The 11,258-nt window shown below is 54.0% G+C and overlaps 1 protein-coding gene across 1 annotated transcript; it reads right to left on the bottom strand.

Annotated features, from left to right (window-relative positions):
• Positions 1-8,737: 8,737 nt before the first annotated feature.
• LOC123410727 (probable glutathione S-transferase GSTU6) lies at positions 8,738-9,919 on the bottom strand. Its single transcript, XM_045103668.1, has 2 exons — positions 9,405-9,919; positions 8,738-9,315 (listed from the first exon to the last, which is right to left on the bottom strand). Exons 1-2 carry the CDS (start codon positions 9,729-9,731, stop codon positions 8,932-8,934), a joined length of 711 nt encoding a protein of 236 aa, XP_044959603.1. The 5' UTR covers positions 9,732-9,919; the 3' UTR covers positions 8,738-8,931.
• Between the last annotated feature and the right edge of the window lie 1,339 nt (positions 9,920-11,258).

Below are 11,258 nucleotides of genomic sequence, written 5' to 3'. Positions count from 1 at the left end.
CCAAATATTCTGCAAAAAAATCAAGGGAGCCTCGAAAATACTTTTCCACCGCCGCAAGCTTCCGTTTCCGCGAGATCTCATCTGGAGACCCTTCCCGGCGCCCTGCCGGAGGGGACTTTGGAGTTGGAGGGCTTCTTCATCATCATCATCGCCCCTCCAATGACTCGTGAGTAGTTCACTTCAGACCTACGGGTCCGTAGTTAGTACCTAGATGGCTTCTTCTCTCTCTTGGATCTTCAATACAAAGTTCTCCATGATCTTCATGGAGATCTATCTGATGTAATCTTCTTGGCGGTGTGTTTGTCGAGATCCGATGAATTGTGGATTTGTGATCAGATTATCTATGATACATATTTGAGTCTTTGCTTATTTCTTATATGCATGATTTGATATCCTTGTAAGTCTCTCCGAGTGTTGGGTTTTGTTTGGCCAAATAGATCTATGATTCTTGCAATGGGAGAAGTGCTTGGTTTTGAGTTCTGCCATGTGGTGACCTTTCCCAGTGACAGTAGGGGCAGCAAGGCACACATCAAGTAGTTTTCATCAAGGGTAAAAAGATGGGGGTTTTTATCATTGGTTTGAGATTATCCCTCTACATCATGTCATCTTGCTTAAGGCGTTACTCTGTTCTTATGGACTTAATACACTAGATGCATGCTGGATAGCGGTCGACGTGTGGAGTAATAGTAATAGATGCAGAAAGTATCGATCTACTTGTTTCGGACGTGATGCCTATAGAAATAATCATTGCATTGATATCGTCACGACTTTGCGCGGTTCTATCAATTGCTCCACATTAATTTGTTCACCCACCGTCTACTTGCTTTTATGAGAGAAGCCACTAGTACACACTACGGCCCCCGGGTCTATTCACATCCACCGTTTACACCTCCGCTTTTACTTTGCTTTGTTACTTTGTTGCTTTCATTTCTCACTTGGCAAACAATCTATAAGGGATTGACAACCCCTTCATAGCGTTGGGTGCAAGCTTTTGTTTTTGTGCACGATCTTGAGATACTCTTCCGCCGGATTGATACCTTGGTTCTCAAACTGAGGGAAATACTTACCGTCGCTGTGCTACATCACCCTTTCCGTTTCGAGGGAACACCAACACAAGGCTCCAAGGCCACGGGGGAAATCCTTTGCATACTTGCCTAGGAAGTCCCTTAAGGCGTAGCCGTAGCTCAAGGATTCCTGGTGCCGTCGACACAACTATTTCCTAGCGCCGTTGCAAGGGATACACAGCAAACATCACTCCTCCACCATCACCACCAAAGCAAGACAACTGAGCATGGGTATGGGAAATCCCCTTGGCTTGTGCCAAGCTTGGGGGAGTTGCCCTGGTATCGTATCCTCATCACATCTTTTGCCTTTACCTTTGTTTTAGTTTTCCTTTTCAGATTTCTTTTTCTCTAGTAGTTTAAAAGTCTTAGTGTTTTAGTCTTGAGTTTTGCTTTGTGTCACCCCCGATGTATTCGAGGTCGTGAGCCATATAATAAAGAGTGTGCTAGTTGAAGGGCTTTGCCTCTTTTCATGATCAAAAGAGTGAGAATAGAACAAAAGCATGAAAATTCATGTAATGATCTAATGGGAAGTGATGGCTTCACATATAAAAAGAATGAGGATTGAAACTTGTTGATGGTAGGCAGACATAGACCTTGGTCATCGTTGCAATTAATAGGAAGTGATAAAGAAGGAGATGTTCAGATATAAATATATCATCTCTGACACCATCTATGATTGTGAACACTCACTAAACTATTGCATGCCTAGAAGTAGATGTTGGACAAGGAAGACAACATAATGAATTGTGTTTGCTTGGTTCCGAACAATGTTATATGATTAGAGATCCCTTAGCATGTTACGATTTCTTCCACCTCATATTAGCCAAAACTCCCGCACCAAGTAGAGATAATACTTGTGCATCCATAAACCTTCAAACCAGTTTTGCCATGAGTGTCCACCATACCTACCTATGGATTGAATAAGATACCTCAAGTAAGTTGTTATCAGTGCAAGCAATAAAAATTGCTCTCTAATATGTATGATCTATTAGTGTGTGGAAAATAAGGTTTATACGAACCTGTGATGAGGAAGACATAAAAGCGATAGACTGCATAATAAAGTTCTTTATCACATGAGGCAATATAAAGTGACGTTCCTCCGCACTAAGAGGACACGCATCCAAACCTCAAAAGCACATGACAACCTCTGCTTCCCTCTGCAAAGGGCATATCTTGTACCTTTACTTTTTCCCTTGAAAGAGTCATGTTGATCTTCACCAATTCCTTATTTCGCCTTTATCTTGGCTAACGTCATATGCTTGGGAAAGATCTATATTCATATGTCAACTTGGAGGTAGGCATTCATGAATTATTATTGTTGACATTACCCTTGAGGTAAGCAGTTGGGAGGCAAAACTGCAAGTCCCTATCTTTCTCTATGTCCAGCTGAAACTTTGATCTCATGAGTACCACATGAGTTGTAGCAATTGTAGAGAACGAAAGAATGATTGAGTATGTGGATTTGATTTACAAGCTCTTATTTGACTCTTTCTGATGTTGTGATAAATTGCAATTGCTTCAATGACTAAAGGCTATCAGTTGTTACTTCTCGGTAAGGTTCTTGATCCATGCTTTACCTTGTGAAGAAATTATCACTTTAGCATGAGAGGTTATATGTTGGTATTGCTGTTCTGATCTTGATCATGATGCATGCATGTTCGTATCTTGTTTTGTCAACAACTCTCTCCCAAACATGTGCACATATTTATTGAGCTAGGCTTTTGCTTGAGGACAAGCGAGGTCTAAGCTTGGGGGAGTTGATACGTCCATTTTGCATCATGTTTTCATGTTGATATTTATCGCTTCTTTGGCTGTTATTTCACTTCACGGTACAATTCTTATGCCTTTGCTCTCTCATTATGCAAGGTTTACATGAAGAGGGAGAATGCCGGCAACTGGAATTCTGGCCTGAAAGTGGAGCAAAGTTGAGATACCTAATCTGCGCAACTCCAAACGCCGTAAAAATCAACGAGGATTTTTTTCCGGATTTATAAAAAATACTGGGCCGAAGAAGTGCCAGAGGGGCGCCAGGGGTTGGCCACAAGCCTGCACGGCGCGACCACCCCCCCAGGCCGCGCCATGAGGGCTTGTGGGCAACCTGCTGACCCACTTGCCCCCCTCTTTTGCTATATGAAGGGTTTTGTCCAGGAGAAAATCAGGGAGGAGCTTTTTCGTGGATTCGCCGCCACCACGAGGCAGAACTTGAGCCGAACCAATCTAGAGCTCCGGCAGGAAGATCCTGCCGGGGAAACTTCCCTCCCGGAGGGGGAAATCGTCGCCATCGTCATCACCAGCACTCCTCTCATCGGAGGGGACTCGTCACCATCAACATCTTCATCAACACCATCTCATCTCCAAACCCTAGTTCATCACTTATAACCAATCTCCGTCTCGCGACTCCGATTGGTACTTGTAAGGTTGCTAGTAGTGTTGATTACTCTTTGTAGTTGATGCTAGTTGCATTACTTTGTGGAAGAGTTTATGTTCAGATCCTTGATGCTACTCATTACCTCTTTGGTCATGAATATGATTACGCTTTGTGAGTAGTTACTTTTGTTCTCGAGGACATGGGATAAGTCATGCTAATAGTAGTCATGTGAATTTGGTATTCGTTCGGTAATTTGATGTGTTGTATGTTGTTTTTCCTCTAGTGGTGTTATGTGAACGTCGACTACATAACACTTCACCATTATTTGGGCCTAGAGGAAGGCATTGGGAAGTAGTAAGTAGATTTTGGGTTGCTAGAATGACAGAAGCTTAAACCCTAGTTTATGCGTTGCTTCGTAAGGGGCTGATTTGGATCCACTAGTTTAATGCTATGGTTAGACTTTGTATTAATTCTTCTTTCGTAGTTGCGGATGCTTGCGAGAGGGGTTAATCATAAGTGGGATGCTTGTCCAAGTAAGGTCTGTACCCAAGCGCTGGTCCACCCACATATCCAACTATAAAGTAACGAACGCGAATCATATGAACATGATGAAACTAACATGACAGAAATTCCCGTGTGTCTTGGGGAGTTCTTTTCCTCCTATAAGACTTTGTCCAGGCTTGTCCCTTGCTACAAAAGGGATTGGGCCACCTTGCTGCACCATTGCTACTTTTGTTACTTGTTGCTTTCTACGAATCATCTCACCACACAACCACTTGTTACCGACAATTTCAGTGCGTGCAGATATTTCCTTGTCGAAAACCACTTGTCAGATCCTTCTGCTCCTCGTTGGGTTCGACACCCTTACTTATCCAAAGGACTACGATTGATCCCCTATACTTGTGGGTCATCACCGCGCAGCTGCTCCAGCTCGACCCGGCTGGCCGCCTCGAGCTCTGTCGTCTCCGTTTGGAGAAGAGCCACTTGCTCCACGGCGACTTTGCCCAGCCGGGCTTGGAGCCCGGCAACCTGGCTATCAGCCGCGTGGTGCTGAGCCCGCAGATCGTTGTAAGCCTGCACCTGGGCATCATAAATATCCTGCAAAAACAAAGAAGAAGCAGAAGTAAGATTCGGCCTGGTTAAGTCATAACCAGCCCGATTCTCGGGGGCTACACCCAGTGGGTGCGCTAGCGCGCCCCTACTAAAGAAGCAGAACAAGAAGAGAGGCTCAAAATAGATTCGACCCGGCCGATGCTCGGGCGGCCCGATTCTCTGGGGCTACACCCAGTGGGTGCGCTGTCGCGCCCCAGTGACACAAGAAGAAGAAAGAGAAAAATTTCAAGACCAAGATGAAGCACTTACCCTGGTGCGGGCCTCCACGCGCTCCAAGTCGCTGGCCACCATGCGGGCCGACTGCTCCACCTTGGACCGGCTGCTGGAAAACAGTGACACCAGCTCCGGAACACCGGTGAACGCAGTGCTGGCGGGCAGTCGGGCGCGCGCCGAATTGGCCGCCCGCCACGACTTCATGGGCCGGCTCCCGACCCGGCCACCAGCTCCTGGCGCAGCTGGACTATGGTGGGGGACGAGGATGGTGCCGGCTCCAGGTGCCGGCGCGGCGACCGGCTCCACTGATTTCCCGGCCGGCGCAACCTCCTCAACGGGAGGTGGATGGGCCGCGTCCGGCGCATCCATGGTCACCCCTGGCGCATCAGGGGTTGCATCTGGCTCGTCCAGGATCAGTTCCTGCACGTCAGGCGCCGCCTCGGCCCTGGGGAATCAGGGATCGTCTCCAGGTCCAGCGGTGCAGAAGCGTCCGACAAGGAGGGCTGAGCCCCCTCAGCCCTCGGGGCGTGCCTCGGAGTCACCTCGCTAGCTGGCTCCTCCACGCGAGCATGCGCGGAGGGGTCATGTCTAGCCTTTGTACGTTTCTCCTCCAGCTTCTCGGCCCGGCTGGGGCAAGACTGGCCCTCGGCCGTCTTCCCCGCGGTCGCGTCCCACCGGCGCTTGGATTGCTCCTCAAGCTCCCGCTGGGCAGCATCGACTGCTATCCAGCCGGCCCGCTCGGCTGCGGAGGCGGTGTCTTCCTCCACATCCTCCGCCTCCCTGTCGAGCGACATTCTTAAGGAACAAAGCTTCCTATAAGAAAAACGAGCAAAAGGGGGAGGAACCTTACCCCGCGACCATAGGCACTTGACTCCTCCGGCACCGCGGCGCTTCTTGGCACCGCCTGCCCGTGCCTCGGCTGGAGGACTAGGCGCCGGGCGCTTAGGAGCCGGCCTGGATGCTGTGGCACCCTTGCCCTTCTTCCAGGCCGCCTCGTCAGCGACTCGCCCCGGTCCTTCGACGCCGACCGCGCGTCAGCGGCGAGCTGGTGACCTCCTCCATTCCGTCGGAGTCTTCCTCGAAGGCTGCATCAGAGGGGAATGATGAAATCTCATCGTCATCTGTCCAATCTGCGACGGAGGGCCGCGGATACTCACCCGACGGCTCCGTCCCTTCTGACTCCAGCGCATTCTCCGAGCCTGCGGAGGAGTCCGAGCGGGATTCGACCATGCCCTCGTCCTCGATCTCTGAGGCGTCGGACGCTCCCACCTCGGGAGCAGGCGGGTGGAGGGCCGCCTGCAGCTTCTCGAACATCTGCGCAAAAGATTCGACAATCGGCTCAGCGAGATGGCCTGTCGCGAGACAAACAACAAAGAACCAAAAAAAATACTCACCACCGGAGGCGGCCGGGACCTGTTGTAGGGGATCATCCCTCATGTCCAGCTCCTACTGTTGTCCATGCGGGTGGTGGAGATCAGGTTCACCCCTCGCGCCACCGTGCTAGGGGTGAATCTCTTGGTGGATGTCCTGCACGGGTCATGCTGGCTGCTCATCTGGCAGACCAGATGTGGCCGCCTCTCGAACGGCAGGATCCTGCGGGTCACCATGGTGGTGAGCAGGTCGCGGCCGAGGAGGCCGCCTTTCTCCAAGACGTCGAGGTAGGCGCCGATCTGCGCCACCTCTGGAATTGGCTTGTTGGACTTCGCCGTCCAGTTCAACTTCGTCGGAGGATTGATGTTGAACGGGGGCATGTTGAGGGCGTCCTCGGCAGGTTCGGCGCTCTTCACGTAGAAGAAACCCCTCTGCCACTGCTTGATGGACTCTTGCAGCGGCAGCTAGGGGAAACCGGACTTCGAGCGATGATGCACCAGTGCGGCTCCGCACGGTGTCATCGGGCGCGGTCCGGCGAGCTTCTCCACCTCGGCCTTCTCCATGGCGATGGGCTGCTGTTTGAAGAAGAATAAGCTCCACCAGAGATCGAGGCGGGGCTCGATCCCGAGGAAACCCTCGCACAAGACCACGAAGGTCGACAGCTGCAATATGGCGTTCGGTGCCAGGTGATGCGGCTGCAGGCCGAAGAAGTGGAGCCACTCGGAGAAGAAGGAGCTCGCCGGGAGCCTGAAGCCCCGGTAGAAGTGCTCATTAAAGACGACGACCTCCCCCGCGGCAGGTGTAGGGGCGGTCTCGGCGCTAGGGATTCGCACCAGCACCTGGGAGGCCGGGGGCAGCAGCCGATGATGGCGGAGCGCATCGATATGCCCCTCGGAGATCTCGCTGCCCAGCCAAGATCCCTGCGACGAAGACTTCTTCGAAGAAGAACCACCGGCCATGGCTGCGGGCGGCTGGAGCTCGAAGGGGGTTGGTGGCTCGGCGGCGACGAAGGCGACGTAGACGAAGAGGACGGGCTTTTTCTCTCTAGGCTCACGGAGGAAGAGAGCGTCGATGCGGGGCGAGAAGGGGGGCGAATGGCCTCCTCGGAACCCCCGCATCCTGTTTCAACCCCACGAAGCGTCGTGGGGAGGGGATCCGGTGCGCGCGGAGCCCCACTAACCCATGTATTACGGACGGTAGTGCTTCCCTAAGCCCGAGGGGGTGTCAATCCGCAGGGGATCTCTCGCACGGAGGCCGAGGGGGTGTCATGGCGGGACCCAGGGCCCAGGCCCGGTCCCGTCTCCAGTAATCACCATCATTACGTGAGGCGGGGCCTAGCACGTGGCGTGTTCTGAGTGACCTGCGACGAAGCCGAGGCGTCGCTTCTAAGCCAACCGGCTTCGGAGCCGGTGTCCTCTGTCGCGGATGGCGGCAGGAATACCAAGACCAAATATTAAGACGGTGAGGCCGCCTGTCCGCAGACGGCGGGCCTCTCTAGCTTCGGGGACTACTGTCGGGGGATAACCCCGGGGTAGGCTCATCGAGCCTGCTCCTTTGTTTCCTGCCCAAAGGGAATGACCAAGTACAGTTCCACAAGGCCCAAGTCTTCTGGCCGGCTAGGCTGCGCCTGCCGGCTGGAAGACGAGGCGGCCAACTCTCTGGCTGGCTAGGCAGCCCCTACCGGCTAGAAGCGAGTCGGTTACCTCTTCGTAGCCGTCTTGGCCAAGCCAGCCGGCTAGGGACGAGGCGGCCGTGCCCAAGCCGGCTAGCCAAGCAGGCTAGCCGGTCGGGGATCTCAAGTCACATCAGATCGTAGGCCATGACGAGACCTTACGATTAAAGGTAGCTACGCGTCAGCAAAGGTACTGGATCGGAGTGTCCGGTAGGTACGAGCGTCGGCAGCCACGCCGCTGACCTACCCAGGCTCTGATCCATCACCTAACATAGTGTCGGACCGTCAAACTCCCACTCCATTACTGCACTCGGCGTGGGGAACAGTGGAGGCGGTCGTACTATCTGCCCATGACGAATCTCGCTGGACGACGCTCGACGTACATCGCGTGCTTGGCGTCAACCTTACGCGAGAGCTTCATTGGCCAGCCGGCGGGTCCCACTGCCAGACGAGACCATGCAGCCGACGGGCCCCTCCAGCGACAAGACAAGACTCTCGTGGGCCCCTGGTCAGCCGGCGAGGCTTCCAGCCGGGCCCCACTCTTATATCCTTTATCCATATTGTAGGCCGACGGGTTTGTCTATAGAACCCCCCGGTCACCCTCCATGCAGAGGGTCGGTCGAACAACACTTCACACCCACCAACCACATAGAGGGAGGGAGAGACGAGCCGGCTGCTCCCCTCTTCCTCCTCCTCAACACAGCTCTAGGAGCAACCTTGTAATCCATTCATATACATCATACACTCCGGCAGGACTAGTGGTCTTATCTCTACAGAGAGCCCTGAACCTGGGTACATCGTGCGTTCCATGCTAATATCAACCTCGTTCCCAGCGCCTTCTTTGTCCCTTCGGTTCTCACCGACTCTAACCTACCTATGGCATATATTGTGAGTATTCACCGACAACTTGCTTGTGTACTATGTTAAAAAAAAGTTCATAATACCACCAGCCGTGAAGAAAAAAAAAATCTTTACCAGGCTCAGCCAGCCGATTTTTGGCGATTGCTGACAACATTTTTATTTGCAAGAGCAACGGAAAAGCATACAACAATCAGCAACACGCCCTGATGTTGGCGACGTAGCATTGCAGACTCCGAGCTGATGATGTCTAAACACGTGGTATGGGCAGCTTAGTTGCCTCCTGCCGTGGCCGGTGCCGCAGCCTGCGCCTGTCTCATCTTGGCTAACTCGACCACTCTGTCGACGGCCGGCAGGACAGCCTTGGCAGCGTCCAGCGCGCCGAAGCGCTCCACCCAGGCCGCCAGGAGAGGGCTCTTGGCGTCGTCGAACAGCCGCATGCCATACAGCGCCGCGCCGGCGTGCACCCAGACGACCAGACCGCCGAGCGTCACGTCCAGGTACCCAACCCTGTCGCCGCCGAAGAAAGGCTTCCCGTTAGAGCATGCCTTGAAGGCCGCCTCCATGGTCTCCACCGCCACGAGCGTCTGCTTTAGCCCCTCCGCCTTCTCCTCCTCCGTCTTGCCCCTCGCGGCCTGCAGCCAAGACGCCAGGAGCTGCGCGCGCACACACACCGCATCAGATACTCAGATGCACATAAATACAGGGCACGGCAGCACTGTTAACCTGGTACATGGCATGGTACCTTGTCGTCGACGTAGGCGGCCCAGAAGCGAGCGACGGCGCGCTCGTAGGGGTCGGCGGGGAGGAGAGACGTCCCGTTGCCGCTGAAGGCCTCGTCGATGTACTGCACGATGACCTGCGAGTCGCAGACGGGCTTGCCGTTATGGATGAGCACGGGCACCTTCTTCTGCGCCGGGTTGGACTCGAGGAGGAGTTCGCTCTTGTTGGCGAGGTCCTCCTCGACGTCCTCGAAGCTCAAGCCCTTGAAGCTGAGCGCGAGCTTCGCTCGCATGACGAACGGGCTGGCGAACGTGCCCAGTAGCTTCGGCTCATCGTCTCGTCCGGCCATTTTTTTTACCAGCACGGTACTACTGTGGTTGTGTTGGAACCTGTTTCGCTGTATTGTGTTGAGTGTTGTTCATCTGTTCATCAGAGCAAGCAAAGGAGTCGTGTATATATTGTGCTCGGATTGTTGAACTGGTTGCAGGCGCAGGAAGTCCTCGGGGTGACATCTCCAATGTCCACAATGTTTGATCAGGCTGAATGATTCCAAGATTGATTTGTGGAGCACATAGACAATGTTATCTTGGCCAGATGCGTATATCTTGGAGAAGAAGCCGGGAGAGAGTAAACAACATGGATTTGTGCATTAAGGCGGGCACGGGATCGGATAGAAGACAGAAAAAAGGACCCACTACGTCGCACATGTGCGCTCCCGTGCGACGGCACGTTACCAGCCTGACCTGTCCTTTTTTCATCTCTTTCCCGGATCCCAACAGCTTCTCTTTTGTCAGATGCACCTGTTTTTATAAATGTCCCTTCCACCATCACCAATGGCCCTGTTTGAATACTCTAACTTGGCTAGAGGTTAGAGTTAGTTTCTAACTTTAGTCTAACCATGAACTAACTCTAGCCTTTGGTGGTGTTTGGATGCAAAGGTTAGTTTGACAATAAATGCATTTTTTTCAATCATGTGTATCTTTTAACCAGAATTTGTTGTGGCCAGCTTTTGTGTAGGCCTGGTGCGGCCGGCGGGGCGAGCGCGGCCGGGCGGGGCGAGCGCGGCCGGCGAGGCGAGCAGGCCGCGCGGGGCTAGCGCGGCCGGCGGGGGGAGCAAGGCCGGGCGGGGCGAGCGCGGCCGGCGAGGCGAGCAGGCCGCGCGGGGCTAGCGCGGCCGGCGGGACGAGCGCGGCCGGGCGGGGCGAGCGCGGCCGGGCGGGGCGAGGGCGAGGGCGGCCGGCGGGGCGAGGGCGGCCGGCGGGGCGAGCGCGGCCGGGCGGGACAAGGGCGAGCGCGGCAGGGCGGGGCGAGCGCGGCGGGCGGGGCGAGCGTGACCGGCGGGGCGAGCGTGGCCGAGCGTGACCGACGGGGCGAGCGCGGCCGAGCGGGGCGAGGGCGAGCGCGGCAGGGCGGGGCGAGCGTCGCCGACGGGCCGAGCGCGGCGAGCGCGGCCGAGCGACGGGGGATGCGGGAGGATGGAGAGGAAAGGATCTGATGCGGTCAAAATATTATTATGTTTACCTGTCCATCCCCAACTAGCTCCAATTAGCACCTCTTCTCAGGGCTAGTTTTTTTGATGGGTTAGTTTGCATCTAACCCAAACTAGCCCATGTGTTTGGATACTTTGGGAGCTAGTTTAGCTCAAACTAGCTCTAGCAGTGGGATCCAAACAGGGCCAATGCCAAAAACCATCCCAGATCCCCACCCAGTAATCCCTCCGGTCTTCTTCCTCCCTCCCCAATAGCCTCCACTAGCATAAAACACAAGATCTGAAGGAAAAAAAACAACAGCACAAGCAGCAAAAAAGTGAGATCTCGAATGATCCAAATGATCCAGGCAGCGAAAATAACAGGTACACAAGTGCCCCGTCCCAGGA

This window comes from Hordeum vulgare, chromosome 1H (genome assembly GCF_904849725.1).
Source record: "Hordeum vulgare subsp. vulgare chromosome 1H, MorexV3_pseudomolecules_assembly, whole genome shotgun sequence".
Classification (NCBI taxonomy): Eukaryota; Viridiplantae; Streptophyta; class Magnoliopsida; order Poales; family Poaceae; genus Hordeum; species Hordeum vulgare.
This window is presented reverse-complemented; position numbering and strand designations above follow the sequence as displayed.